Raw genomic sequence first — 27,248 nt, forward strand, 5'->3', positions numbered from 1 at the left:
AGGTTAGGAACACCCCTAACCACACCCATACCTGGGACCTTAAAGGTCAAGTTTATAAATTGCAGTGGAGGCCAACTAGTTCGTAAGTAGATGATATTGGGGGCGAGGAGGAGCTGAAAGAGAGCCATTTCTTTTTTCAATATGATTTCAAACACAGACATCCCCTCAAGTTTTGCTTGTACAGAAGTGTCACCCCAAATCCTTATAAGGTGAACACCCCACTGTCCCTCCACTGACCACCAACATCACAGCTGTCTTCCATGTTTGTATTCACAGAGTGACTCTCGCCACACGATTGTGATGAATGTCAATCTAGAGTGACGTAAAGGTTGCATGAATTCCGACATATGAAAGTGGACCAAATCAGAATTGAAGATATGAGATTCCATGTGATTTGTGCTGCTCACATTGTCATGAAAATAACTGATCTGAGTCTCCCTCTCTCTCTGTCCCTCCCTCTATCTCTCTCACCCTCTCTCTCTCTTTCTCTCTCTCTCCCTCCCTCCCTCCCTCCCTCTCCCTCCCTCTCCCCCCCCCCCTCGTCTCCCCCCTCCCCTCTGCCCTCCAGATAGTAACTTCGTCCTGGGGAACGCCCAGGTCCAGTCCCTCTACCCCATCGTCTACTGTTCTGATGGATTCTGCGAGCTGACCGGCTTTGCCCGCGGAGAGCTGATGCAGAGGAGCTGCACGTGTCACTTCCTGTATGGCGCCGAGACCAGCGACCGCCTGACGTCGCAGATGCAGAAGGCCCTGGACGAGCGTAGGGAGTTCAAGACTGAGATCATCCTCTACAAGAAGGGTGGTGAGGCTGGTCTGGTGGGCGGGGGGCAATTCTTAATATTTTTTTTTTATTATTATCTTTTCCCCCCTTCTTTTTCCATTTTTTCCCCATCCCAATGTTATGCCAATTCCCAATCCCCTACCTGGTCGTTGCACGCTCTGCCCCCTACCGTCGGTCTGGGAAGGCGGAGACTATCACATGCTTCCTCCGACACATGTGTAGCCAGCCCACCGCTTCTTTTCACCTGGCAGCGGGGACTCTCACTGGGGGAGTGTAACGTGTGGAAGGATCACACTACCTCTCCCAGGACCCGACCTTGCTGTGCAGGCGCCCCGACCGAACTGTAGGAGTCGCTGTTTACAACGACCAGGACCCATCCACGCCGGCTTCGATCCCACTGGCTCTGTGGTGGTAGACAGACGCTTAGTCCGCTGCGCCTGCGCTACCTGGCCGCCCTGGCAATTCTTAATTTAGTTAACATTTTTATTGTTATAATTGAGATTTTATACTGCAACGTAATGCAAATGATCACTATAGGCTGAAAAGGCATCAGCAATAAACAAAAGCAAGAAAATGTGAAAATCCGTTACTTATGTGTACTATTCAAAGTATTTAATTGACCTTTTTTCATTATTAAACATCATTTGACAAAATATTATCATAAGGTCTTGCATCACAATTTTCTTGCTTTTGTTTGTAGGTTTTTGTGCTTGTGGCGTGCTTGTGCATCCTTGTGCATCCTCGTGCATCCTAGTGCACATTCAAGGACAATTTCCCCTCCTATTGTGCTCTATAGCGCCAATTTCATCAGCTAGTGGTAAAAAAACTACATTAGATACCTTTGATCAAATCTTTGAAAAGTGAAAATGATCACATTACAGGCGCCAGCGTATCAATGTCATAATGTATAGCGATAATGTTCCCCAGCCGCAAGTAGTACAGTTGGTTAATTGCTTGGTTGGTTGAGTGCGCAGGTGGATGGATGGTTGGTTTATGGCACATTGATTGCTGCTTTACATGTTGGTTAATTTGTTGGTTGGTCATTGTTTGTTTGGTTGGGTTATTAAGATAAGATAAGATATTCCTTTATTGATCCCCTTGGGGAAATGTGGGCGACATAGCAGCATGGGGGAGGGGAGGTACAGGTATGGGCAGGGTAATGGTAGAAAGACATAAATATAGGCAATAAAAAAATATGAGAAAAATAAACATTCTAAACAATATAATTAACTGAATATATACTATGAGTAAGAGTAAAAATAACAATACAATACCCTACTTTCTTTCTGGTCCTTGCATTATGCCTTCAGATCTTCAGAAACGTATAGTACATACTCAAAGGGTCATGATAGTATATCATACTACCATACTGGATTGTTATTGATTATCGAGTGGTCGATCATCGGTACATAGAGTGGTTTGCTTGTTTACATTGGTTTGTCGGTTGCTTGGTTTGGTACCAGTTATGTGTTCAGTTGGGTCATTGAATCATATGCTGATTTCTAAATTCTTTGCATGCTAATTTGATAAAATTCTCATGTCTTTGGTGCGGTCAGGTGGCGTAGTGGAGATTGCGCTCGTCACCAATGCAAGAGGCTGCGGTCTCGACTCCCGGAGTCAGCATTGCCTTGGCTTGGGCTGATCGCTATACTAACTCGTTTGGCTGGGTTAGGGGGAGGGAAGCCGTGGGTGGGAAACTGGCGTTGTGGACAGCGACGCCTACAGGTCAGGTCCGGGCGCTTGCTCAGCGGAGGCAGGACTTGAGGAAGGCAGCGTGACCTCCCACGCATTACACTTCACCAATGAGAGCCCTCACTGCCAGGTGAGAAGAGAGCCACTGGCTGTCGCCGCACGTGTCGGAGGAAGCGTGCGGATACTTCAGGGTTCCCTTGTACCGGACCAGTAGGAGAACATGCGCACAACAACCAGGTTGGGACGGGGAGAAAACAGAGAAAATCGGAGAAATACCTTCAGAAATTTCAAGAAAAAACAATTATAAATACTCAACATCCTTTAATTCATATAATTTAAAGGTGCAATAGATAAAATAGTTATGTAGAGTAATCATAAAAAAAATAATAAAGAAGTATTGCTTCCTCCCGCAAAATTATTGACTAATTAATTAAACATAATTTTTCTTTGGCGAGTCCTAAATGAATGTTGTTGTTTACATGTATCCCCTCCCTACTTCCCATTGTCCACGTGGGATGCACCTGATTGGATAAATGACACGCTGGTGCTCTAGTGCGACATCTAGTGGCTGAATGTTATCTATAGCACCTTTAATCTCAAAGTTTGTCTGAAGGAAGCAACAGTAGTGACTTGTGACTCATGACCACTTATTTACTTCCCATGTGTTGGGATTCATGGAGTGTTGCTATTTCTGTCTTTGTTGCCAGGTGTTCAGTTCTGGTGCCTGCTGGACATCGTGCCGATAAAGAATGAGAAAGGGGACGTGGTCCTCTACTTGGTCTCTCATAAGGACATCACAGAGAACAAGAGAGACCAAGATCATGGGAGCGACTCAGAGACTGGTGAGAGAGAGAGAGAGAGAGAGAGAGAGAGAGAGAGAGAGAGAGAGAGAGAGAGAGAGAGAGAGAGAGAGAGAGAGAGAGAGAGAGAGAGAGAGAGAGAGAGAGAGAGAGAGAGAGAGAGAGAGAGAGAGAGAGAGAGAGAGAGAGAGAGAGAGAGAGAGAGAGAGAGAGAGAGAGAGAGAGAGAGAGAGAGAGAGAGAGAGAGAGAGAGAGAGAGAGAGAGAGAGAGAGAGAGAGAGAGAGAGAGAGAGAGAGAGAGAGAGAGGGGGCAGGGAGGAGGAGAGGGGTGGAGGGGCAGGGAGGAGGATAGGGGACATGGGAGAAGGGAGCAAGAGGAGAGGGCTTGGAATGATAGAGAGAGAGAATCTGACACTTAGTTCCTAATTCCAGTTAATGGGTTAATCAACGAGTATTTAGGTAGTGCTTAAGCAGCTTACTTATAATTAGGTCCAGAAGTCCTGCAGTGTGCATCTACCCTGACAAGATGAAAATAATGGTGATTTAAACTCCAAAAGAATGATTTATATTCAGCATTGTTATTACCATCTCCCCGTGTGTCCACCTCCCTGTCCTCCACCTAGCCGAGGAGACAGGCGTGGAGGTCCACAAGATCACCCGTCCCCCGGGTTTCTCCTCGGAGCGACGTCGCAGCAGGGCCGTGCTCTACCAGCTGTCTGGACATCTCCAGAAGCAGGACAAGACCAAGCTCAAGATCAACAACGTGAGATGATCCTCGCATGGTTTTGGGCAGTTCGCCAGTTTGTCAGTGTTATAATTCGGTTAAGTCTGACGTCCCAGTCCTTCAGACAGCAGGAGATACTAGGAGCACATGACCCCAAACTGTTTTTTTTGTATTACTAAGCTCTATTAAAACAACAAGGGACACAGTACTGAGGCGTGTTGAAAAATGAAAAGCCTCCGCCAACACAGACAACTTGACCCCCGGAAACTGTTTATTGGAGGGTTGATGCGTCATGACTTAGCAAGGACATTACTTTGGGAAAACTAATGAACCTGTAGGTAGTCTGAGAAACCCATCACACATTCAACCCTTCATATACACACACACACACACACACACACGCGCGCGTGGCACACACACACACACACACACACACAGACAGACAGACAGACAGACAGACAGACAGACAGACAGACAGACAGACAGACAGACAGACAGACAGACAGACAGACAGACAGAGAGACAGACAGACAGACAGACAGACAGACAGACAGACACTTTTCCCTCTTTTCAAAGCTCTAATCAACCCTTCCTTCAATCAAGCCGTGTTGTTGCATAGCAAGCCGCTGAGCCGTAATAAAGGGAAGGTCTTGAACTTGTGTGGTAAATGTTCCAATTAACCCGAGATAATTCATCAAGCTCCTATTGACTTTTCACTGGATTTCCTCTCCTTAGACCAGCACAGGTTTAATGAGATGTTCAACAAGATTAAAGTCGGATTTCAGTAGATGACGTGTCTGAGTAGTTTATCATTCAAACACGTCTTCATACCAGCCTGCTTCATGTCTCATTCAAACATGTCTTCATAACAACTTGCTTCATGTCTCATTCAAACACGTCTTCATACAGGAACAACCTGCTTTATGTCTCATTCAAACACGTCTTCACAACAACCTGCTTTATGTCTCATTCAAACATGTCTTCATACAGTAACAACCTGCTTTATGTCTCATTATACAATGGCATGCAAATATCTTGATTCTGATTGGCTGTTAGACGTTGTTATATCGTATAACACTCCACGTGACCCCAGATCCCTCCCACAACCGAATTATTATTATTTTTTTTTTTTAAATGAGTCTGAATGAGTCCGCCATAGATAGACAAATGGAAGTATGAATATCTTTTGAACGAATCCTCCAAAAAAGATACAGTCAACTGGAATATGTTAGTTCGTTACACATATGTTGGATTATGTAATTGGTTTGTCATGACCCATTGTGAAACAAAAGAAAAATCCCGGACTTAAAAATAAAAATAAAAATGGCCATCGATTTTTTTTCTTTTTTCTTTTTGTCAGACTTGGATCTACTATTGGATTTGGTTTTGTGAATAAATCTCCATCATGCTTCAATTACTGTGTGTTTATTGTATAGCAATAAGGTTGAGTGAATTCGGCCATTGTATAAAAGCATTACATCACTTGAAGTTGTGTGTTATACTCAGATCACGCCTAGGGGGGTCTAACGACCCTCCGCTGCGCGTCGGGCCTGACAACCACCCCTAGGCGTGATCTAATTAGTATAACACACTCCTGTGCGTGATGTAATGCTTAATTCAAACACATCTTCATAATAACCTGTTTCATGTCTCATTCAAACACGTCTTCATAACCAGTGATGGGAATAACGGCGCTATAAGTAACTTCGTTACTAACGGCGTTCGTTTTTTCAGTAACGAGTAATCTAACGGATTACTCTTCCGATCTTAATAACGCTGTTACCGTTACTGCAAAAAAATGCGGCGCGTTACTATGAATGAACCTGTTTCTTTCATCAGACAGATCTCTGCGCCGAGAGGCAATAATATGTTCTTCCTTGTTTAGTGGGCAGTGCGCGAGCCAAGCATACATGCTGACGATTGTCTGAGGTTGAATAAAATGTCATGGTAAGCCAATCAGAGGTGGAGGTGGGCGGGTGTCTAAAGCATCCAGAGTCTGACACACAGCGCGACAAGACAAGCGATCACTGATCAGTCAGCATGAGACCGCGGTCCGTGTAGTGTACGTTTTGAGCCCAAAAACGAATCCAACGAACAACACAAGCGACTCAGTCAACATGAGACTGCAGGTCCATGAGCGTTTTGTGTTCACTCTTTGCAGCGCAGGGCACTGAGTGGCTCTACTGCAGTGCCGACAGCCTTATCAACAGTGCTGCACTTCCTGGTTTAATAGCACAGGCTTCAGGTGCTCAGAGATATATATATCTCTGTATGTCATCATGCATGTCTTAAATGTCATGATTAGATTAGTTTAGATGATTCGATTAGATTCTTATATCTGTATGTTGTGTATGTCATTGATTGATTGATTGAAAAGTTTATTAACAGATTGCAGAATGGGTAGTACAGTACAGCTCAATACATACAATTGTTAAGGGGATGCAGACCAGAGAAAGACTTTCGTCATAAATGTCATGAATTGAAAATGGGGGACCCTGATGTAAACAAGACGAAACACTTTCTCTGGTCTGCATCCCCTTAACAATTGTGTGTATTGAGTCGTACTGTATTGTACCCATTCTGCAATCTGTTAATTAAAATGTTCAATCAATCAGTATATATTTGTTATTTATTTTTGGTATAGTGCTTAACAAGCATAATTTAATGTTGCCCAGTTGTGGCCTGTTGAGGGGCAATACATATCAAAAGTTCCAAAACATCTATTCTGTTTGTATTTGTATGATCCACTATATAAACATAGTAATTATAATATCTACATACATGGCATTGGATTGGAGGCTAGTCTCACTTTGTCCCACAGCAACATTAAAATAGTTTAGATTTGTGTATGTTGTTTATGTAAAAGAAAATCTTGAAAGTAACGCAATAGTTACTTTCTGAAGTAACTAGTTACTTTTATAATTTAGTAACTTTTTGGAAGAAGTAACTAGTAACTGTAACTAGTTACTTTTTTAAAGTAACTTGCCCAACACTGTTCATAACAACCTGCTTCATGTCTCATTCAAACATGTTTAAGTTTAAGTTTATTTATTCATTTTTTACCCAGGGACAGTGCACATTAATCAACATCTTCAGTTTCCACATCAATGTAAATGTGCCAGAATTAGCTAATGAGCTAGTTTTCATATGTAGTCCCTGCCTGTATGTCTTTATGGTGTGGGAGGAAACTAGAGTACCTGGAGGAAGCCCACGCGAACACGGGGAGAGCATGCAAACTCCAGACAGAAAGGCCCTCTGCTGGGGTTCGAACCCAGGACCTTCTTGCTGTGAGGCAGCAGTGCTAACCACTATGTGCCACCATGCCGTCGTCATACCAGCCTGCTTTATGTCTCATTCAAACATGTCTTCACAACAGCATTGGATTTCATATTTGCTTCTCTAATTAATGTGTGTGTGTGTGTGTGTGTGTGTGTGTGTGTGTGTGTGTGTGTACACACCTGTATGTACCTGTGTGTGTTTGTACCTGTGTACCTGTGTGTGTGTGTGTGTGTGTGTGTGTGTGTGTGTGTGTGCGTTTACCTGTGTGTGTGTGCGTGTGTGTGTGTCTGTGTGTGTATGTGTGTTTACCCGTGTGTGTTTCCACTTTCCAGAGTGTGCTCGGGGCGAACGCCAACCCGGTACCGGAGTACAAGGTGGCCGACGTCCAGAAGTCCCGCCTCATCCTCCTCCACTACGGCGCCTTCAAGGCGGGCTGGGATTGGCTGATCCTGCTGGCCACTTTCTACGTGGCGATCACCGTGCCGTACAACGTCTGCTTCACCGCCGCCGAGGTGCGTGAGGACGGGGTGTCGGCTGCCCGCAACCCGCCGAGCGTCAGCGACATCCTGGTGGAGATTCTGTTCATTATCGGTGAGGAGCGACGCATCTAAACACACATTTTAAATAGTTTCATCATCATCAACCTTTATTTATTCTCGAAATTACAATTGAGGTCACCCTCATTTTCAATGTAGTCGAGACTTTACAGACATTTCAATGCACACATTTCTACAATATACAGTAACAATAATAAATATTAATAACTATCTACATAGTACTCTCAGTCCAGAGTGCACCCCAGCAATTAGTATAAAAAATTAACATAGGCATACAATCAGCACACAAATTGACAAAATAAAAAATCGCATGAACTTCAGACATAAGAATAGGTATAAAAGACAATAAAAGTAGTGCAATGTAGACGTGCAGATTTAAGAATAGGCATAAAATAAGTACAATAGTACAATGTCGCTCGAAGGCATGTGAACCCCCCCGGAACAGTCAGTCCCCCGAACACCTCACACATCAATCCCGACCGCATCCCCATCCAAATTTACTTGGAATATACAGATTTATTATACATAGAGTCGAATAGTTTAGACCAGGGGTTCTCAAACTTTTTCATACCGCAACCCCATTTTATTTAGGATATTTTTTTGGGGACCCCACACTTAATGTATCGCGTAATTCCAACGTGTAATTAAGGAATATCAAAATAAAAGCACACGTTGTTGAACTTGATCATGCATATTTATTACTTATTAGATATTTTTATTACAGCACTATGTTATCAATACACATTTATAAAACAAGCCATATTTAGCCGGAATATGTTGCCAGAACATTAAATTTTTTTATTTTATAAAACATTTTTACTTGCCAATGCTCGACCCCACTGTCACCTACCCGCAACCACAATTTGGGTCGCGACCCGTAGTTTGAGAACCACTGGTTTAGACGTTCAACGTAGTAGGGAAATGTCACCTGTTTAACACTTTGAATGCCCAGCAGGGGGCGCACATTTAGTGCTTGAATGCCCACATCCACTTCAATGTTAGCATTAATATTGCTTAATCTATGTTTAAAATTATGGCTATGTGTCTAATCTGCCCGTCGCATTATCAATGACCTATTTCCAGTCAACATTGTTGAAGCAGATTGTTTTTTTATCGGTTCATTTCCGTTTCATAGCATTTAGAAAACCCCTCATTTTCACGAAAAAAATAAGAGGATTCCATGATAATCGCCCCGTACTGTAATATTCTAGAACGTTGTCATTTTTCGGCCTATTTATGAATAGTTTTCAAATAAACGCTAGATTATCGATAGTATATGTGTACGTGTGCACGCTAGTGCCGCACGCTGAAAATCGATTCTCTCAGTTCATGATCGCTCTTAGAGTCAAACAGCCATATCACAAAAAAAAGAAAAAGCTTATATCTCCGTGAAAACGGGTCTGATTATCCTAATACTGGTAAAATAGATTCCCTACCTGAGATCAGATAGTATCCAAATGGATTATTCCAATTCCTGATCGCCATTCCGAAAATCTATCCTTTTATTGATCCACCGCGTATACTGTAAAAACACATAATCCCCGCTGCTCTGAGGGTCCAGCATGAAGCTGATCGACCCCGATTACATGAGTGAGAAGTAAAATGTGGAGTCCGGGTCTTTTTTTCTCATTCATTTTCATTGAGTCCAATCCAAAAGGGTGAATTACCATCTGGGATACGATAGGGGGCGCTTTTTTCACATCTGAGCGCCTGGGGTGGCTGATTTTCCAACGGTAGACTCGGTTGATGAAATATGAATTCAGATCGCTAATAAAAAAATTAAACGAGAAAAAACGAATATTCTCGTTATGGGCATTCAACCGCGGGGGGTAAACCCGAGAAAACTCGGGTTGGGCATCCAAAGTGAGCATTCACATTAGACTCGCCACGGTAGTCTGTGATACTGGTGTTAGGGCATCCACCGAGTACCGAGCCCACCACGGGTTCATGGTGAGCAAGTTTGTAGGCTTTGTCTGGTTTGTCTATATTTCATTATTCATATGTCACAATATTCCAGCGCTACATTAATTTCAAACCATAAAACAGTAACTGGACATTTGTTGTTGTCAGGAGTTCATTGATACAGGTGCTCTTAAGGGATGTGTTTGTAACTTTTGTTTAAGCTTGTATGGACAAGACTATATTTTTTTGTAGGAATTCTCATTGTGTTTTAAATCCTTTCGGTGCACAAGATATGGCCAGCCTTGTCACAGAAATAAAAACTAATTTAGTTAATTCTCGCATATCAGTGGCCACGTTCATCAAATAAAAAGTTGCAAAAAACTAAGCATGTTATCAATACTCAGACAACATTATGAACTTAAAGTGTCTGCATGGACAGCAGAGTGTAGGTCTGTGCAGTCACAGTACAGAGTAGCTTAAGTTTCACTTTCACTTCTAGAGTAGATTTAACTTCACGTGAAGCAGAGAAAAAAGGCTCTAGAGACGAGATGACATGACAGGTTACGATAGCGGAGGATTTGGCAATATATTGGATTTAAACCCTGCAGCAGCTCGATTGGAGAGGATGTCAGAGGACCAGTCCAGATGAGCAGAAGTGTGTTTGTGCAATGCACTAAATAACAGCTACATTGATCTGTCAATCAACTGTCCATTGGTTTATTTTTAAATTAGAACCTAACGTTGAGCCGGAGTCTCAAGGCGAGCACAGAAAGACTCAGAAGAAGCTTCTATCCCCAGGCCATCAGGCTGCTAAACGAACAATGAACACTACACAACAACAACCACCAAACGCACATAGCACACACATCCACACGCACACACTCACTTTAAACAAACACACTGTAGCACCCACTCCACACACTTTATAGCACACACCCACTTTAAACAAACACACTGTAGCACTATACTATGTTATTTGATACTATCTTGTCTAGCACAGTCTCTGGAGCGTAACAGTAAGAAGCATTTTGTATGAAAGTATTCTGTACTTCTGTATGACAACTATTAAAGAAACTTGAAACTTGAACTCTGTCTGTCCAACAAATGGATACTAGTCATTGAAAATGAATTAAAAACGGATGTAGACAGACTGACCTATAGTTCATATGTTCTTCCTGTGTCCCAGGACAGTTCAGTCAGCATGTTCTTCCTGTGCCCCAGGACAGTTCAGTCAGTATGTTCTTCCTGTGCCCCAGGACAGTTCAGTCAGTATGTTCTTCCTGTGCCCCAGGACAGTTCAGTCAGTATGTTCTTCCTGTGCCCCAGGACAGTTCAGTCAGTATGTTCTTCCTGTGCCCCAGGACAGTTCAGTCAGTATGTTCTTCTTCCTCTGCCCCAGGACAGATTCAGTCAGTACATTGAACTGTCCTGGGGCACAGGAAGAACATACAGTATGTGAATTCTTAAAATGGGTGACATTTCTTGTTATGGACATTTATGGATACAGAGAGAGAAAGAAAGAAAAACACACACACACAAATTGGCAGATCAAATCACATGCACATAGGATTCAAGTACTACTGTCAGGATGGGGGGTGTTGGACACACACACAAAAGGGGTATTCCTAAGTTATCCCAAAGGGGTAACGACTAGTATCGCAGATAAATGAGATTGTGGGAAAAACACAGGAACACTGAATTATTATTATTATTTTTTAATACTTTCTCTTTTTCCCCTTTCTTTTTCCATCTTTCCCCCATCCCAATGTTAGTCGTTATGCCAATTCCCAATCCCCTACCTGGTCGTTGCGTGCTCTGCCCCCTACCGTCGGTCTGGGAGGGCGGAGACTATCACATGCTTCCTCCCGACACATGTCCAGCCAATCCCCACTTCTTTTCATCTGGCAGCGCGGACTCTCACTGGGGGAGTGTAACGTGTGGAAGGAGCACCTCTCCCAGGACCTGACCTTGCTGTGCAGGCGCCCCGACCGATCTGTAGGAGTCGCTGTTTTACAACGACCAGGACCCACCGTCGCCGGCTTCCCACCCACCCACTGACACTGCCAATTGTGTTAGTATGGACGGTCGGGCCAAGCCGGAACCACCACAGCCGGATTCGATCCCACTGGCTCTGTGGTGGTAGACAGACGCTTAGTCCGCTGCGCTACCCGGCCGTACCAGGAACACTGAATTAATAAAAAATAAAAGCTACTGAAAACACAAGACACCATGGTCAAAGAAATGGGGGAAAAAAACTCAAAACAACCACCGCTGCCTAGCAATTGAAAAGAGAGGGGAAATAAAATAACTAGAGAGAGATAAACTTACACTCCTCTACTACTGAGGGCAAAAGTGTAATTAATGCACACGCATGAGAGCACAGGAAAACAAGCCTACTTAAAGACACTGCACACCTGACACCAATCAGGTGCCCATCACACCTGCCTTGCCACATGGCAATGAACCCACAGAGTCTGGTAATTGACAGCTCATAAGAGTAAACCCAAAGTAAATCCATGGCTCACAGGAATAAACTAAGGCCCTGACTACTTTTTCAAAATGGATATTTTCACGCTCCATTAAAAAAAATCCTTGTCCACACAGCAAGGTTTTAAAAAAAGACTTCCGTCTAGATGGAAATGCAGAAACGCATATACAGTAATTGCTTCAACCAGCATGCCGGGCCAGTAGGTGGTGATAAGCGATATCTCAAATACCATAGAACAACAGTCTGAGCTGAGTTGGCGGCAGCAACTGAAAAGTAAAATTCAAGATTCAAGATTAAAGAGGTTTATTCGTCACATACATAGCTGGGCAAACAAAATAATAGTGACAGACAAATCTGACGGACCCAGTCAGGCCCGGACTGGCCATCGGGAGCACCGGGAGTTTTCCCGGTGGCCTGGCGTGCACAGATAAAAAAAAAAATAATATTATATATATAAAAAAAAAAGAAAAATTTTTATTATTTTTTTTAATAAATAAAAAAAATTGCCAGGCCATTGTTTCTAGTTGTGGCGGCGGCGCGGCGCGATAGTTAGATAACCTAGGTGGGTGGGGAACAACCAGGATTTCACTGTCTGCGACAGAGTTGGAGAACTATCTGACTCTCTCTCTCACACACACAATGGAGCCGTGCTGCCGCATGTGATTGGTGGAGGCGGGACCAGGCGATACAACTGATTGACAGCGGAGGCGGCGAATGGAATGGCAGACGGCACTCAGATGCAGAATAACAGCCAGGCAATGAGCCAGGTAGTGGGACTCGGGACTCGGGAGAGATACAGTAGAGCGAAAGTCAATTAACGTTGATGTCAAGATGGACAGTGGAAGAAAGAGAAAGGGTGGAGGAGAGAGGGATAAAACAAAGAAAAAGAAATGCCCTTACAGGAGAGAGTGGTTAACTGTATTATAATAGTAAATAGAAAAATATGTTGTGCTCTTGCTTTTTTCTTTTTGAATGTGGAGAGAGTAGCATTGCTAGTGCCACAACAGTTTTATTTGAGGTTCATAACAGTACATTGTACTAAGCAATTGTTGGCTCATTAGTTTGTGATTCACATGCACTAAAATTCACCAGAATGCAGGAAATGAAGTCTTTGTAACAAAAAAAATCCTGGTGGGGATGGGGAACCCCCAGACCCCCCGCTTAAAAAGTGGCCTGATTGGGGCTATATTTCGCGCTATATCTCCCGGTATGAATTATTTCCCCAGTCCGGCCCTGGACCCAGTGCTGGCGGTGTGAAAATATGTCGGCAAACATTAAATATCTTTGGAACCCTAGGGGCGGCCGGGTAGCGCAGCGGCTAAGCGTCTGTCTACCACCACAGAGACAGTGGGATCGAATCCAGCTGTGGTACCTCCGGCTTGGTCGACCGTCCATACTAACACAATTGGCAGTGTCAGCGGGTGGGAAAGCCGGTGGGTGGGTCCTGGTCGTTGTAAAACAGCGACTCCTACAGTTCGGTCGGGGCGCCTGCACAGCAAGGGAAGGATCTGGGAGAGGTAGTGTCCTCCACACGTTACACTCCCCCAGTGAGAGTCCGCGCTGCCAGGTGAAAAGAAGTGGTGGGCTGGGTACACATGTGTCGGAGGAAGCATGTGATAGTCTCCGCCCTCCCAGACAGACGGTAGGGGGCAGAGCACGCAACGACCAGGTAGGGGATTGGGAATTGGCATAACGACTAACATTGGGATGGGAGAAAAACGTAAAAAGAAAGGGGGAAAAGATAATAATAAAAAAAAATATTAAGAATTGCCCCCCGCCCACCAGCCCAGCCTCTCCACCCTTCTTGTAGAGGATGATCTCAGTCTTGAACTCCCTATGCTCGTCCAGGGCCTTCTGCATCTGCGACGTCAGGCGGTCGCTGGTCTCGGCGCCATACAGGAAGTGACACGTGCAGCTCCTCTGCATCAGCTCTCCGCAGGCAAAGCCGGTCATCTCGCAGAATCCATCAGAACAGTAGACGATGGGGTAGAGGGACTGGACCTGGGCGTTCCCCAGGACGAAGTTACTATCTGGAGGGCAGAGGGGAGGGGGGAGACGAGGGGGGGGAACAGAGAGAGGGAGGGAGAGGGAGGGAGGGAGGGAGAGAGAGAGAAAGAGAGAGGGTGAGAGAGAGAGATAGAGGGAGGGACAGAGAGAGAGGGAGACTCAGATCAGTTATTTTCATGACAATGTGAGCAGCACAAATCACATGGAATCTCATATCTTCAATTCTGATTTGGGCCACTTTCATATGTCATATCGGAAAAAGGAGGGGGGAAATGAGAAAGTAAAAAAAAAATTAAAATAAATATTTGGAACCCTATCGGGAGATTATCTTCTCTTATTATTATTATCTCTCCATCGCATAAAGGCTGGCTGGCAGTGCGCATAGAACAAGGCATATATTATTGAAATGAGTTTTCTCTATCGAACACATCTACAGTATTTCTATATTTCATATTGTTTCTCTATCTACTCCAGTGCGCCGTCAGACAGATTCGGCCATCAGACATATTCAACCATCAGATGCGTGCTGCTTGTGTGTAACGGAGAGAGAGGTGCTTGTTGAATTCCCCATCCCTGAATATTTTTGAGTTTGTTAAATACATGCGTTAGGTTTTTTTAAGTGGCGAGTGAAGTTCTTTTTAGTTTTTTTTTTTATTTCTCGCCACATATAATAATAATAATAATAATAATAATAATAATAATAATAATAATAATAATAATAATAATAATAATAATAATAATAATAATAATAATAATAATAATAATAATAATAATAATAATAATAATAATAATAATAATAATAATAATAATAATAATAATAATAATAATAATAATAATAATAATAATAGATTTAATTTATATAGCACACTTTAAACTCTGTGAGCTCTCAAGGTGCTTCACAGCAGAGGAAAATAAAATAAAAAATATAATAAAAGGGTTTAAAAGATAAAAACAATTCAAAAGAATACAATTAAATATAATAAAATAAACAAAACATAGGAGCAGATTAAAAAACATATCAAGCATACAGGTACGCCCACATTGTTAGTGAAAATTAATCTGTCCATACTGAATTAAACCCTCTATTTTCCTATTATACATACATACACAGAAACTCAAGATTAGCCACCTGCAGATGGCAGGGAGAGGCGTGGGGTGTAACATATATTTTAGTTGATGAAATATTAAACACTTTTTTATTCATAAAAATGTATTAAAAATAGGAGTTATGCATTCTCAATTATTGTTTTTCAAAGCTACATGGAGCCACTGCAGAGGCTCACACTGGGGCTTGTCATAATGACATGAATGTGTGACAGGTCCAGGGGCGGATTTAGGATTGTAGGAGATCCGGGGCTTAGCCCAGATAGGTGCCCGCGATAGCGGGCACGGATTTTTTTTACTTCGACACCACAATTTTTAACTTATACCACCACCTTGAAAGTGTTAATATGCGTCTTTGTTTACGGTTTGATTATCACTGATACAAAGTAAAATAGTGCAGTGCAATAAAATAGTTAGTAAAATAGAATAAAATAATGCAATAGTGCATTGCAATAAAATAGTTATCATCGTATTTTTTCGGGAGGCCGGTTAGGAGTGCATTACAGTAGTCGAGTTGGCTTGAGATAAAGGCATGGATCTGGTTTTCAGCGTCCTTTTGATTTATAAATGGCCGTACTTTAGCTATGTTTCTAAGGTGGAAGAATTAAGTTTTTGTCAACTTGTTGATTGTGATTTAAAGCTTAGGTCTGAGTCTACCATAACACCAAGACTTAACTCACTCAAATATAGTTAGCAGCTGGATAGACAACAGATGGAAATTAGCTTCTGCTAAATCTGGGCCCTGTTTCTTGTACCTGGATAACTGAGTTAGCCGGATAACTTTAGCTGGATAACTGGGTTAGCCGGACTTTCCGGTTTCATGTACGTGGGTTTTCCAAATCACCATGACAACATATCCAAAAGTTTGAGCCTGGTCGAAAGCAGAGTTCAAGTTCAAGTTAGCCTGAACTATCGCCACGCCCCCGCAAAGAAGTGACAGCCCGTTTCCTGAAACTATTCCCACAGTCTACGATCTGCATTATACCATTCTGAATTACGTTTTTGTGCTCCATTCTTCCAGAGGGGGCTTTTGAAATGTAAAATAGACCCAAAATGCTGATATTAAATTCACTTTGTCCTAAATAATGCATGTTATATATACCGTGGCGACGGTGGCGCTCGCTCGTGCGATGTACACATGATGTGGTTATTTTAATTGTAACTGGGATTAAGATGTCTGATGAGATGCGCTGTTTGACGGATTTGAGAATTTGAATGAGCCGTTGACGTCACATTAATGAATGAGGATAAAGAGATAAACTTCATTCAAAACAAAGGATATTCTAAACACGGGTCTCTCGTTCATTAATGTATAAACAATGAATTTATCCCATCTGGCCCAGTGGCCCAGCGGTAGTGCTCAAGCCTGCCAATCCAGCGACCCGGGTTCAAATTCCGGTGTTTCCAATATGATTTTTTTGAATATAATATTAATGATTATACGCCAAAGTAGCCTGGTTTTAAGTTAAAATATTATAAATCTACATGCATTGAGGATGTCATTCTTTATATAGCTCTCAACGTGCACCAAATTGAATTATTCCTATATAGCAAAAAGAAGGAAAAGACTAGGGTCTTGAACCCCGGTCGTCCGTGTGAAAGTCAAAAGAAGAACCCGTTACACCACAGGGAAGATAAGTAAAAGATTGACTATACATCAATCAATGGGTAAGAGAGCCGTATCGTAATTCTGTATAACAGTTAACTAATAATTTTCGCTAGCAAGATCTCATTTGATTATTCAATCCAGCAGGCAAGTTTAAAGAAATATAATCTGATTGATTGAGGTAATGAGGGACTTAGAATTAGCCTATAGATAACGCATTTAACTTGTCGGCGAGGCGATTGAGCCGTATTGCAATCTGTCAATAAAGTCTTAAATCAATTAATCAATCAATGCCGTTGAGAATCAGGATCTCTGCCATCGATACGTGCTGGCTTTTCACCTAAAACGGCCGCGCACATTTAGCCTGACTCGCAAGTCTGGCTTGAGTTAACGAGACTGAATCCACCTTTGTGAAACAGGAAAATCCCGGCTTCGAACATCGGGTTAACTGAAGCTGGATAATGGACATCTTGATCGACTTAGTTGAACCACGTACATGAAACAGGGCCCTGGTGCAAACATATTTTCATGTAACAATGATGAATTGTCAAAAAAGAAAAAAAAAATCATTTTTTTTTTAAATAGATTCGGGGCTTTTCAGAAAACATTCAGGGCTTGAGCCCAAGTAGCCACCCCCTAGCCCCGCCCCTGGACAGGTCTATGAGGGGCGGGAAGATAAGGAGTACCTCAAAATATACAGTACATACACTTACTATATAATGGATACACCTCAGAATACACAAAGAATATACATACACTTGCTATGGACAGGGCCTAAAAAAACACAATCTTCACCACTACACTGCCTGTCCGGGGAGAGAACAGATGGTGGAGGTAAACAGTACTCTATCCCCCCCCCTCCCAGTGAGCTGTGGTGTTCCACAAGGAAGCATACTAGGACCGCTACTGTTCCTAATTTATGCAAATTACATGTCGTCAGCTTGTGACTGCAACTTGTTCTTGTTCGTGGACGACTCAGCCCTGCTGGTCTCTGACAAGAACAAGTTACAGGTTGAAAAAACCCTCAGCTCAGAACTCGGCAGAATCTGCACCTGGCTCGCTGATAACAAACTATCATTACACCTGGGTAAAACAGAGTCCATTCTCTTCGGATCAAATAACAAACCCAGCAAGACCGACGGCTTCTCTGTTACAGACGGGTGACAATATTGTCACAAGGAAAGATGAAATTACATACCTAGGTTCCATCCTAGAGGCAAATCTTTCCTGTGACAAAATGGCATCCAATGTAATAAAAAAAAGTCAACCAATGAACTAGATTCTTGTACCGGATCTCCTCTCTGGTAAACAAGAATACCCTGAAGACTCTGGCAGGAGCACTCATTCAAGCATACTACGACTATGCTTGCACCTCATGGTACCAAAGCACCTCAAAGGCGCTAAAAACAAGTGGAATGTGGAACACCCTACCCAAAGCTGTAAAGGAATGTGAATCCCTACCCACATTCAAAACCGCTCTTAAAGAGCACCTACGGGAGGCTGCAATTCGAAACTGGCCACCGTAAATGTCCAAACCCCCCCACCCCCATCCCCTCCTAATAGACAATGGGTCTCATTCTCGAACGAAGTTACGACAAAATATTTCGTCTTAGCCAGATTTCGGCCTATTTAAGACATATTAGGGCTGGGAGTGGGAGTCCTCAAATTTTCCTGAGATCTTATTTGAGAGCAGATCTAAGAGTGCTGAAGAGCACACTTAAATATGCTCAGCCCAAATCTCATGATTGATTGACTAATTTAAAATGTTATTATAACTTGACAGACTGTGTTCTCATAGTGATTCCTTCACGTCAACACTACATGCCTCATTGGAATTAATTACTTAATCATAATTAAAATAAATATGACAATATTTGTATGATAAGAAATTACGTTATTTGATGTCGGAAAAATAAATAATAGCTACACACACTGCAAATGACTCGGAATAAATAAATACATCAGCCACATAATTCTGTTATAATTTTATTGTTGTTCTTATTTATAGTTTGGGACATTTGCTTATTGTATACATTATAAGAGCCAGTGGATAAACATTCCACTGCTCATCTTACCGGTACGATGTTGCGTGTGACAAATAAACCTGACCTTGCAGGTGCACTTGAACATCAATCATGTACATTGAACCCTGGCATCCAATTAACAGTGATTAATCGCGCCATGCTTAAAATGTATGGTCAACTCTGCACCCAAGGCTTACACACACAATTATGGGTAACGTCCATAATTATGCTCGATACGAACGCGCAATGAATAGGGAGCGCCAGTACAGGGACCACGCTGATCTCTTCGCCGAGAGTGACACATACCTGCTGGGACGCTTCAGGCTGCCAAGACCTGTGCTAATGGAGCTGTCCGAGACGCTGGAGCCAGCACTGAGGAGCCAGACCAGACGCTCCAACCCTGTGCCACCGCACGTCCAGGTACTGTCCACCTTGGGCTTCCTAGCAACTGGAACATTCCAGAGGGAGCTAGGAGACAGGGTGGGCATAACCCAGACCTCCATCAGCCGCTGCATCCCACGGGTCTTGGCTGGCATCGTGGAGTTGACCACACAGTACATCAGATTCCCCTTTTCCGCCAAAGAGCAGATCCCAGTGAATACGGCATTCCATGCCATCGCTGGGCTGCCAAACATCATCGGCGATATTGACTGCACCCACGTGCGCATCCTGGCACCCTCCCCAGACCCGTTCCCATACCTTAATCGGAAGCAGTACCATTCTATCAATGTACAGGTATGTTTCTATTTTTTGTTTACTCTCTTGTTACCACTTCATTCAATTGGACAGCACCTTGCTTCCTTTTCTCATCTTACTTGTTTTTTCTTTTTTCCTGTGTTACTATATCTATAATTTCTTTTGCTTCTCTCTTCAAATCGAATTTATAATTATTATTTATTATTAGGTCATCTGCAACGCCAACAACCAGCTGTTGAACGTCGTCGCCCGTTTCCCAGGAGGTGCGCACGACTCGTACATCCTCCAGAACAGCGAAGTGGGTATGCTCCTCGAACAAGGAGACGCAGGAGACGCATGGCTAATTGGTGAGTATCTGTGCGTATAGAATTGTTCTTGCACCAGTATAGGCTTCTATTCCTCTAATGACTTGTTTTATTAGGAGACCGTGGATATGCACTGGCCCCATGGCTGATGACCCCAGTCGCCAACCCTCACGCCACGCAGGAGGTGGCGTATAACGAGCGCCATGCGCGCACCCGGTCCACCGTGGAGCGCACAATTGAGTCAATAAAGAGACGCTGGATGTGTTTGGACGCAGCAGGTGGCAAGCTGCTGTACAAGCCGGATAAGGTGTGGATGAAGGCAACAGCTGATAGATTGTTTTGGCCGTGCCGTGTTAAAACATGTATGAGTGCCCACCTCAGCCCAATACAATCATATGTTGCATGTCATTTATTGTGGCTTATTTATTCTTTCCAGGTGTGTACGATCATCATGGCCTGCTGCGTCCTGCACAACATTGCGGAGAAGCGTGGTGTCCCGCTACCCCTCCAGCCACCTCAACAACCACCTGACCAGGACATGCATCCTGACCCATTAATGGGCCCGGATAATAGGCGTGCTGTCTTAGTCCGACAGCAATTAATTACACGCATTATTATTATTCACATGCGTACAATTAATTCCTATTTATAGGTGAATTAAATCTGGACCTGAATTCGACTTGCTTGCTTCTGTCATTATTCGATGCAGTTTACAATGTATACCAATAACTAAACACATCACTCAGTAATACTCAAAGGGTGTCAGGGATGTTTATTGTGGGGGCAATTGTTGGTCTGGCGCTGCCAAACCCTGCTCCATTGTGGTAGCGATTGCAGAATTTACAATACAGTACAGCTCAATACACACAATTGTTAAGGGGATGCAGACCAGAGGAATACGTTTGTCTTGTTTACAAGGGATCCCCACCTCCATTTCAGCATTGGTGAAATTCTTACGCCGTTGCTTAGAGGCAGGTGCGCCTCCACTTCCTACCGTGTCAGAGCGGCGCTTTGACATTTCAGCGAGGGTTTGCACACTGCCCATTGACTGCTTTATAAGGACTGTCGGGGGCGTGGTTTGTATGCAAATGACCTGAACGGGAACGCGCTTTGGAGTTTACGACAGAATGCCATTCTCCAAGCAGATATCAGATCATATAATTTCTGCGACCGTTTCAGCCACTTAAGACATATCTCCAGCACGTTCAGGACTCAGAGTGTACTTGTCATAGATTATGTCTCAGTGGTTCCAAGATAAGTCTTCCAGAATATATCTTTGAAAATCTTTCGGGAATGAGACCCAGTCTCCTCCCCACCGCATGTATATATTCTCTCCCCACCGTATATATATTTCTCTCCCACCCACCCAACCCCCTCCTAATGTACAGTCTCCTCCCCACCGTATATGTATATTTCTCTCCCACCCACCCACCCCCTCCTCCCCATCATATGTATATATTCTCTGTTAGGATCTATGGGTAACAGTACTGTATATTTGCATATCGTATATGTCACAAATGTAACAGTACTATATACCTGTATGTCATGTATGTCCCTATGCCATAAATGTCATGATGTCATGTATGTTGAGTATGTCATAAATGTCACTATGAATTGAAAATGGGGGAACCTGATGTAAACAAGACAAACGTCTTTCTCTGGTCTGCATCCCCTTAACAATTGTGTGTATTGAGCCGTACTGTATTGTACCCATTCTGCAATCTGTTAATAAAATTTTCATTCATTCATTCATTCATTCATTCATTCATTCATTCATTCATTCATTCATTCATTCATTCATTCATTCATTCATTCATTCATTCATACTTGAAAGGCCCTCAAGCCACAACCTAAAAGTTGAATGATCATCACACACTATAGACCTCTCACGGGTGATGTCTTTTCTGACCACTCCAAAGGTCTCCAGTCTTTGCTGCAGCTATATGAAAGCGAATGGACTATGAATAGATTGCTTCTAGCTTCGTCTGTGGTGCATGCAGCTGAGGTCCTGTGAACAAGGCCTTCTAATTTCTCCCTCGGATAATGTAGGGGTTGTTGAATTGTAAGCGGCAGTGTAAACAAAGGAGAAACCAGTAGCCAAAACTGGCTTTTAAAGGTTAAAACGTTAACAAAATATAAAATCAATTGCTGAAACACAATTTACTCTTTAAGCCCACATGCAGGATCGAGGACATAATTACATGACCATTCATTTCTGCCATGGGGGGGGGGGGGGGGGGGGGGGGGGGTGCACTGGGGCTTGTCATGATGACGTGAATCAATGTGTGACAGGTCTATGAGGGGTGGAAAGATAAGGAGTACTTCAAAATATACAGTACATACACTTACTATATAATGGATACACCTCAGAATACACAACGAATATACGTACTTAGTATATAATGGATACACCTCTGAGAATACACAAAGAATATACATACACTTACTATATCATGGTTACACCTCTGAGAATACACAAAGAATATACATACACTTACTATATCATGGTTACACCTCTGAGAATACACAAAGAATATACATACACTTACTATATCACACACACATTAAGTACATGTGATGTCGGGGGCATGTTACCGTTAAACATCCAATACAATGATGTTTTAATTCAGTCATAAATGATTATTGTGGAATGTTAATGTCCACAAATAAAAACAATTTCAACTTCAGAAGTACAATTTGTTTTGATATAACTGTTTTAGTGTACCTTCTCTGAGCACAGGGGTGTGGCCTTCTGTTCACTGGACAGTGGACACTATTCGTTTGTTAAGTCTGACGCCACACGTGATGTATTCATGTTTGGTGCCAACCGTTCTGCTTCAGACAGCGGGAGATACTAGGAGCACATGACCCCAAACTGTTTTTTTTATTACTCAGCTCTATTATAACAACAAGGGACACAGCATTGAGGCATGTTGAAAAGTCTCTAAACCATAAACTGTTTATTTGAAGGTCGATACGTTACAATATAACAACCAAATAGATGCTTGACTGCATAGATAACCAGTGTGTAGACTATTATGTGATATTTCAGAGGAAGCAGATTGGATGTCTGAAATGGTTTGATTCTGTTGATATCCAGGGGGATCGATATCAAAGAGCTTTAGTCATAATTTTCACAACAACAACAGATCTAACATTTTGGGTGATTTCACATCAACATAGTTTCTGTTAAAAAGATTGAAAAACACAATTTACATTGTACTGTGGTGCGTGTAGCGCTGGCATAATAATAATAATAATAATAATAATGGATTGGATTTATATAACGCTCTTCGTGACACCCCAGAGACCCCAGAGCGCTTACAGAGTCCATTATTCGTTCATACACAGTCATACCGGTGGTGGTAAGCTACAATTGCAGCCAGAGCTGCCCTGAGGCAGACTCACGTGGCGAATAATCATCGCCTACGGCCCCTCTGACCACCACCAACATTCATACACATTCATACGAGGCAAGTAGGTTAAGTGTCTTGCCCAAGGACACAACGGCAGTGGGATGGACATGGGCTTGAGCGGGATTCGAACCACCAACCCTTCGATCATTGGACGACCCGCTCTACCCCTGAGCCACGCCGCCCCATGAACGGCATAGCATTCATGTATCGTTCACTTAGAATTCAAATGAGACGCATGCCCACATACATACGCACACGCACACACACGCACGCACACACACACACACACACACACACACACACACACACACACACACACACACACACACACACACACACACACACACACACACACACACACACACACACACACACACACACACACACACACCTCACAATCTGTACACAATCAACTTGTTAAATGTCATCATGGTCTATCCATGAACCAATTTGGCCATCACTCATGAGAGGTCATTAGCAGACCAACCAATAATCATTCAGTCCTAATCACCCTCCTCAGCTGGTTGGTCAATGGACATGACATCCCCCCTCCTGTCGACGTCCAGAAAGACGTCCCCAAGAAGAAGACGGATACTGGAGCCTTTCACTAATTACTAATGACTAATAATTAAACTGGACTTTGAAGAAGAAGAAGTCTTTATTCAGTGCACACATTGAAAATGTCGTCATGCAGTGACACACACATGCGATGGGCGGCACACACAGATACACACACATGCAATTTTTTCTTTTTCGTGAGTTAGTGGATTTTAACCGTGATGTCGTTTAACTTGCGAAAATCTATACAGAGAATCAGGCTGTCATCCTTCTTCACCACAAAGAGGAATCCCGCTGCAGGAGGGGAAGACGATGGTCTTATGATCCCAGAGGCTAGTGACTCGGAAATATAATTGCGCATGGTCTCCTTCTCCGGGTCCGAGAGGCTGTATAACTGACCCATGGGGAGTGTTGCCCCGGAAAGGAGGTTGACGGGGCAGTAATGCGGCCGGTGAGGGGGAAGAGAAAGGGCTCTGTCCTTACTAAACACCAGGGCTACGTCATGATGAACGGAGGGGACACACCAGTGAGATCCGGGGGAGAGACCACAGGCCTGTGGCTGCTGGACGGAGAGAGGGCGGAGTGTAGACAGTTGGCATGACAAGCTCTGCTCCAACCCCAAATCCGCCCAGTGGCCCAGGAGATGTGGGGATCGTGTCTCTCGAACCACGGCCTTCCTAACACTAGGGGTGCAGTGGGAGCATGTAAAACTAGAAAACGTGTGGCCTCCACGTGATTACCTGACAGAGTGAGCGAGAGGGATTCCATGATGTACGTAATCTTACCCAGGAGAGGGTGGCGGGGAAGAGCCGGTTGAAGTCCCCGTTGGGCTGGGGGAACTAATGTTCCCCCTATTAGCGAGTGGGGTCATTTGGGCGGGGCCGGACACGTTCAGAGATACTGTCCAGCCTTCCCACAGTATAGGCATAATCGGTCCCTCATCCTCTGTTCTCTAAGAGAGGCGAGACCGGCCGGTCTGAATCGTTCCTCCCCCGATGCAGGCGTGGATGGAACAGGGGGCAGCATGGGATGACGAGAGGACGGGACCGGGAGGGTGGTTGCAAAATCGGGGGAAATGGGTGCTCGGCTGGAGCCTGGGTGGAGGGATCCAACGACGCTCCCGCAGTCGCACATCCATCAGAAGGGCCAGGGTGATTAGCTCGTTAACAGTGTGTGGATGGTCTCTGACGATTAGGTCCTTGATCGCTTCACTCAGCCCTCTCCTGTACGCACTACGGAGCGCTATGTCCCCCCACCCGCTGTTCGCGGCGAGGACCCGAAACTCAACTGCTATAGCCCTAAGTACTTTGTCAACAAGCAGGGACATAATAAACGCAATCTTGAATTCCCTCATGCAGTATTTGGATGGTTGGAACCGGAATAGCAGTTCGCACTGAACGAGAAATCCCTTACTCAAGTTAAAATCCCCTCCAAAGGCCCTAGGTGTTATGAGACTGGGCTCGGGTCGGGAGGGGGCTGGCTCCGTGGGAACTGGGTCAATGAGCTGCGCACCAGCTGACCGCCCGCCTGCCCTGGGGTTCCGCCTTGACTCATTTAATGGCTTGATCGTTACGATACTACAAAAGGCAGTCACGTGTGGCAGAAGCCCAGGACAGGCGGACACAGGAGACAAACGGAATACAATAATGATATTTATGGGTCAACTTGATTGCATTTTTTCTTTTCTTTTTTCAACACATTAACTGCCATGCTTATATCCATCAATGTATGATCTCTGCCACCACTCTAAGCCTATGGAGATGTTCACCTTCTTTGCAGGGCTATAACTTTTTAAATTGTATTGCTAAATTGACATTACTATGGCCCATTCAACATCGATTATCTATTGTTCAGGATGTGGGAACGTTATACTTTTTCATTCATATAATATATGAATTATTCTTCCAAAAATACCGTCTAGAATATAAGTATGTTTTTATCATTTTCTGCAGTAATTCCTAGAACGTGAGTTATAGGCATAAACGCATATATAAATTATCAACTGCCGTTTATTGGCGATACACGCTATATTAAAAATTTCAACTGTACACGATCCTAAACGTTATGACTCATCATGCGCAGAAGAACGGGGGGGGGTTGTTTATAATGCCGTGATCGTCAGTAAATGCTTTATGTAGTATGGGTTGATTTATTGATCAGATGGTTTGTAAATAAATAAATGTACAATCGCCTTGAAAATAACGTTACTGTCCTCTTACCGTTCGCCTATGAGACTGGAGGAAAAAGATCCCACTTATTTGACGCCGATCGACTAGATCCATTTCCGGTTTGTATGGCGCAATAAACGCCCAAATCATATCGATTATTGAGTTATGGCAGCGATCCATGCACGCCAGTGTGTGTCTGTAGTCCCGCAACATTATGTGAGTGCCGGACGGATTTTCCAGATGCACAGAGATCACAAGATCCACTTCCGGTTGTAACTCGCCCGAGCATCCACCAGGCGGCGGTATTGAAGCATTGCACTGTTGTGCAGGCTCCCACTATATCAGCAGAGGATGTGTGGCGGAGTTATGAATGCAATGGTGAAAAAATTAAATATGATGTCAATAACGTCGTACACCGTGATTTGGCGGAATTCGCATGACCTTGAAACCCGTCGTAAGCCGCTTTTGGCGGTGGATGTGTTAATGCATTGACGAAAGATCGGATGTGTAAAAATCGGTATCGGCACAATTTTACAGCTAACTAAATTGATGTTGATGACATAATAATGTTGTTGCAATGCATACGTTCCAGTACAGAGTATTTGACTTCATAATTGTAACTCAATTGTATCATAATTGTTATGAAGGATATAGAAGGTCTCACACTCAAATATGACAACACAATTCTCACACAGAGTCCGAGTTCAACCCATGCATTGCATGGTAAATGGTAAATGGCTGCATTTATATAGCGCTTTTATCCAAAGAACTTTACAATTTGTTCCTAGATTCTATTCACACACCGATGGCGGAGGCAACCATGCAAGGTGCCAACCTGCACATCGGGGGCAATTAGGGGTTAAGTGTCTTGCTCAAGGACACTTCGACACACTGCCAGGGAGGAGCGGGAATTGAACCGGGAACCTCCAGATTACCAGATGACTGTTCTACCTCCTGAGCCACTGTCGCCCCCTAATCAAACCTCTAAGACGTCATCCTCTGCTTTTTCCATAATAGTAGTTTTTGCACAGCTGATTTTGTAAAAAAAAGAAAACATTTTACAGACAGCGCCGACGAACACGCTCACTTTTTCACTCGTGCATGAATGGGCCCAATTTGTTCCGCCTTTCGGCCGCGCTGT

At 43.5% G+C, this 27,248-nt stretch overlaps 1 protein-coding gene across 1 annotated transcript in view; it reads left to right on the forward strand.

Annotated features, from left to right (window-relative positions):
• Positions 1–576: 576 nt before the first annotated feature.
• The window catches only part of LOC311235920 (voltage-gated delayed rectifier potassium channel KCNH8-like), a gene marked incomplete at its 3' end in the record, with an annotated part of 374,679 nt that continues 348,007 nt past the window's right edge, over positions 577–27,248 (forward strand). The window contains exons 1-4 of the mRNA XM_084323448.1: positions 577–802; positions 3,181–3,315; positions 3,897–4,036; positions 7,609–7,867. Coding sequence (XP_084179574.1) covers positions 673–802; positions 3,181–3,315; positions 3,897–4,036; positions 7,609–7,867 — 664 coding nt within the window. The 5' untranslated portion in view covers positions 577–672. The remainder of the gene's footprint in view (positions 803–3,180; positions 3,316–3,896; positions 4,037–7,608; positions 7,868–27,248) is intronic.

This window comes from Notolepis coatsorum, assembly GCF_963971535.1.
Source record: "Notolepis coatsorum genome assembly, chromosome: 1".
NCBI classification, from domain to species: Eukaryota; Metazoa; Chordata; class Actinopteri; order Aulopiformes; family Paralepididae; genus Notolepis; species Notolepis coatsorum.